The sequence below is a fragment of the Diabrotica virgifera genome, chromosome 7, assembly GCF_917563875.1.
Source record: "Diabrotica virgifera virgifera chromosome 7, PGI_DIABVI_V3a".
NCBI classification, from domain to species: Eukaryota; Metazoa; Arthropoda; class Insecta; order Coleoptera; family Chrysomelidae; genus Diabrotica; species Diabrotica virgifera.
Window position 1 is genome coordinate 214,080,058 of NC_065449.1, and position 5,438 is coordinate 214,085,495.

Consider the following 5,438-nt stretch of genomic DNA (forward strand, 5'->3'; position numbering starts at 1 on the left):
ATGAATTTTACAAATTATACAAATAGGCAATTAAAATAGCATATTTATTTTTTCCCCACACTTTTTGACTATGAATTAAAAGTTTGGAAAAGTGAACCGTAGATTTAAAAAAATGAACTTTTATTACAAACATTAATTTTTTTAAAACAAATACTTAATATATGTTACCACCCAATCAACTGATTTATTCAAACTAGAAAAAAATCAGGTCAGGCTTTAAAAAAATTAGTTCGTTTGGGTCTTAGAAAAAATTTCACTCTGTATACGCTTTTTGAAAACTATAATATGAATTTTACAAATTAGATAAATAGGCAATTAAAATGGCTTATTTATTTTTCCCCACACGATTACTTAATATATTTATTAAAAAATCAAATTTGTCAAAATCGCAATTTTACCATAAAAATAAAAAAAATTAAACGTTTTTCTTAAAATTAAAAGTTTCACCATTTTTTTTTTCATAACACGTCTAGATCTAAAACTCCCCATAACACTTCTCTTTGGACTCTATAGTTTAACATAGACGTGATCAAATAGATGAATTTTAAATTTTTTCACTTAATTTTTGCGATATATCTTTGCAATTCACGAATCTGCACCTTTTATTTTTAAAAATTCATAACTTTTACGAGAAGACTGAAAGTCTACAACAATTTTCATAGTCTTCACAATGGTAAGAGATGTGTGCTGTAAAAATTTCAGAAAAAAAATATTAAAATGGAACCAGAGTTGTAGCGAGTTAAACCGTGATTTCATTTTTTTTTTTTTCATATTTAGGTTAAAATTCCGATTTTGACAAATTTGATTTTTAAATAAAAAATTAAGTAATCGTGTGGGGGAAAAATATGCCATTTTAATTGCCTATTTGTCTAATTTGTAAAATTCATATTAGAGTTTTCAAAAAGCGTATACAGGGTGAAATTTTTTCAAAGACCAAAACGAACTAATTTATTAAATCCGGGCCTGATTTTTTTCTAATTTGAATAAATCAGTTGATTGGGTGGTAACATAAATTAAATACTTGTTCAAAAAAAAATTAATTTTTGTAATAAAAGTTAATTTTTTTAAATCTATGGTTCACTTTACTAAACTTTTAATTATTCATAGTCAAATTTGATTTTTTTTATAAAAAATTAAGTAATCGTGTGGGGAAAAAAATAAATATGCCATTGTAATTGCCTATTTGCCTAATTTGTAAAGTTCATATTAGAGTTTTCAAAAAGCCTATACAGCGTGAAATTTTTTCTAAGACCCAAACGAACCAATTTTTTAAAGCCGGACCTGATTTTTTTTCTAGTTTGAATAAATCAGTTGATTGGGTGGTAACATAAAAAAAATTAATTTTTGTAATAAAAGTTCATTTTTTTAAATCTACGGTTCACTTTTCCAAACTTTTAATTCATAGTCAAATTTGATTTTTTTATAATAAATTAAGTAATCGTGTGGGGAAAAAACAAATATGGTATTTTAATTGCCTATTTATCTAATTTGTAAAATTCATATTAGAGTTTTCAAAAAGCGGATACAGGGTGAAATTTTTTCTAAGAACCAAACGAACTAATTTTTTAAAGCCGGACCTGATTGTTTCTAGTTTGAATAAATCAGTTGATTAGGTGGTAATATTGTAACGATTGGCCAAAATAAGAGACACATCGATCTGACCGTTCAAAAATTATGACGAATACAAATTTCTATCAAAATGCGAAACTCGCCCTGTATATTATTAAACAATGGGAGCAGACACTTTTTAATGTTCATTTGTTATTCCCTATAGAAGCCTCTATACGAGGTAGGAGTATGTACAGTTCCTCATGACTCACCCTGTATAGATATGTCTGATAGTACATCCACCTACAACCGCTCCCAATTTGGGCGTAATATTAGGTCACCCCGAAGACTTAATCTTTAAGGTGGAGGTGTTTGAAATGTAGGTTTAGTTTTAGATATTATGTAAAAAGAAGATGAACATTCGGCTAACTTCACTTGTATCATGTCTATCTTGTATCTTGTATAAACAGTAAACTAATTACAGTAATTACTAGTTTTATTTAATATATTAACTTATAAAACACAAACCAAGTTTGTCAAAACGCGAGAGGCGCGTTGCTGTGAGTCATACTAGTTGAAAACTGTTTGGTACATATTTCACATTCAAATAGGTTTTATCCAGTGTGAATTTTCATATGCCGTTTTAAAGAAAAAGTCCATGAAAACAGTTTAGAGCATATTTCACATCCAAATGGTTTTCCTTGAGAATGAATGTTCATATGTTCCTTTAAATAAGAACTGTTTGAAAACTGTTTGAAACATATTTCACATGCAAAAGGTTTTTCCCCAGTATGCACTCTCATATGTAATTTTAAAGCAGAACTTCTTAAAAACTGTTTGGTGCATATTTCACATTCAAATTGGTTTTCCCCAGTGTGCATCTTCATATGAACTCTCAAATAAGAACTAGTTGAATACTGTTTGGGGCATATTTCACATTCAAATTGTTTTTCTTGAGAATGCGTTGGCATATAGATTTTCAAATGAGTATTGCTTGAAAACCGTTTGGAACATATTTCACATGCAAAAGGTTTTTCCCCAGTGTGCGTCATCATGTGAACTTTTAAGTGAGATCTGCGGGAAAACTGCTTGGTGCATATTTCACGTACAAAACGTCTTTCTACAGCTTTCACTTTCTTTACGGCAGTTGTACATTGGGTCACTTGCTGCTTATTTATAACGTGATCTTTTAATTCATTGCATTCATCAGTCGGTGTATCTTCACATATGAAACCTAAAATCGTAGTTATCCATTAAAATGGTATTAAAGTGTTAAGCAACGAAAGCAAAAACATTGTAATTTAATTTTACGGACCCAAGATATATTTCTTAATCAACAAAACATATTAAGGTGACCAACTGTACTCATTTACTGAGTTTTGTACTCTTCTTTCGCAAACCGTACTCTTTTCAAATCCTGTACTCTGAAAGTACTCATTTGTATAATTTTATACTCATTGTAAACGGAAAGAATGGATAGTGAACTTTAGAGCATTAAATTGTTTCAAATGGACCCTTCTAAACAGTAAAATTGAATGGAAACAATTTTCTTCAGCAGTCGAATTTGTAATGAAGGAAGTAAAAGATATTGTTATTAATGGCCATATTCTCTTTGAAGAAATTCGAAGAGTAAATTTATATATAAATGAAGAAAAATTGAAGAAATGGAACAATGAGAAAATAGAACTTGAAAAAAGATGGGCAGAAATATTTCGGCATTTTAGAGTAGAACATATCCCACATGAAAATTTAAAAGTTTTAATAGAAATTTGCTTATGTTGTCCAGACCCTAATTAATGCTGCTGTTGAAAGGGTATTTTCACTAGGGAATGATTATTGGAGCAGTGAGAAGTCGCAACTTTCAGTAAAAACTAAAAACATTATCTGCCGTCTCGACAGTCAAATTTAATATGCAAAATAAAAGTTGTTCGGATGTGGCTACAATCAGTGGCGGCTCGTGGTAATTTAAGGAGGGTGTTCAATTAAAGAATGTAGTTATACAAACGGTGAATAAGCGCCGCAGGCGAACAATTTTTGGGACCTCGCCAAAAGATGTTCTGTAAAATCATATTATCATCTATCTTTGACCCGATTAGTCAGGATGTCACACACTTTTTTTGTTTTGTGCAGAATATGATACCTACTGAATGATGGCGCTTCTTCGGTGGTGAAGGTGGAGGCAGAAGTTACGAATAATGAAATGGCTTTGTCAAAACTGTTTAAAAATCCGTTTATTTTCACGGCATCCAAAGACCGAGATTGAAATTATAGTTTTATTCTTTGAAAATACTAAACATGGAAAACAAAATAAAGAATACAGTTTATCACACCCACATAATCACTAAGTTTTTCTATATTGTTCAACTATAAAACAATGTTTAAACTTTTTGTTTCTTATTGCACATTCTTGTACCAAGTTTATCTCCGGCCAAGTTAGTCCATTCTTTTTATAAGAAGTCGATTTTCAAAACTATTTGCATTTTCTTTTATAAGCTTCACTGAATAAGGCTCCACCATCCTAAAAAAAAAACTACCTACCAATATTGTATTTAATCGCTTCGCCCCGGTCTCTGTGTGCAGTGCACAAATGGTCAATGTTTTAAGATAGGAGAATCCCTGGTTCACGGATTTAAGAGGTCTCGTTCTTCTAATGGGTTACTGTATAGTCTCTGGGTTCAATTTGAATTCTGCACTTACCATGTGCATCTAGCGTAGCGGTGTTTTGCAAACACATTATGTGATTAATATTTTAATGATACATACTATGATATATATGAGATTTAAGAAAAAATATTTTAATGATATTTATGAGATTTTTTAAAATATGTATTTTAATGAAATTTGATTGAGTGTTCACTGCACAAGTGAACCAATGGAGAAACCGCCCCTGGCTACAATATTATAGGAACATCCTCATTTAGCAAAAAAATGCACTCCAAAGAAAAATATGTTTTTAAAAGAAAATAAAGTTTTTATCCTTTTTTCTGGTTGTTTTTGTTTCGCCTATAGCTGCGAGTTTCGCCTATAACTGAGCCTACAGTAGACTCCCTCTATAACGAGAACTGAAATGGTGGCCTAATACCTCGTTATAAGAGGATCTCGTTATATCAGACAACAGTATTATTGAAATGTTTTGATATCTCTTACGTAGTTTATTAGGGGTCGATAGTGAACAATGAGACCTCGCCATCGTAAATTGTAAATTTCCTACAATAATCAATATAGGTCGATACACAGGAAGAAGTTTATTGCAGGCGGCGAAGCATATTACAGCACTTGCCTCGATAATAACACAGATATTAGGAATTTATATATACAGCCAGTTGGGACGTAAAAACAGATAAAAAACATATTCTTCGGTTTCATCTTTCCTCGTTATAACCAAATATTCCTCGATATAGAGGGTTATAAATAGTATATATTATGCAATTTAAAAAATTTGATAGCAGATTTAAATATAACATTTGTATGGGTCAAAGGTCATACAGGTATACTAGGTAATGAAAAAGCCGATAGTTTCGCTAAGGAAGCAGTACTTAACGGAGTTCTTTGTAATATTTATACATTACCAGACGTCTTTCATTTGATAAAAAATAAAATAAGATTAAAATGGGAACGACAGCGGGAAAATACTGTAGAAAACTCACAAAATGCCTATTTTAAAATACATCCTGCCCTACCATCCCCACCTCAATATATTTTCAACTACCCTACTTCAAAATTCTTTTCGGCAAGTGTTTTTCGACTTAAAACAAATCATGGGCGATTTCCATCGCATCTTGCTAAGCTGGGCATTATACAGTCCTCGGCCTGTAGTTGTGATCAGAACTCTTACGGAGATCTAAACCATATATTTTTCGGTTGCAAAAAAACATTTTAAAAAATCCAAT

The 5,438-nt window shown here is 30.9% G+C and overlaps 1 protein-coding gene across 1 annotated transcript; it reads right to left on the reverse strand.

Moving 5' to 3' along the window:
- Positions 1-2,162: 2,162 nt before the first annotated feature.
- Positions 2,163-4,282, reverse strand: LOC126888709 (zinc finger protein 570-like). The gene is made up of 2 exons (XM_050657089.1): positions 4,246-4,282; positions 2,163-2,782 (listed from the first exon to the last, which is right to left on the reverse strand). The coding sequence occupies exons 1-2, from the start codon at positions 4,280-4,282 to the stop codon at positions 2,163-2,165; spliced, it is 657 nt and encodes a 218-aa protein (XP_050513046.1).
- Between the last annotated feature and the right edge of the window lie 1,156 nt (positions 4,283-5,438).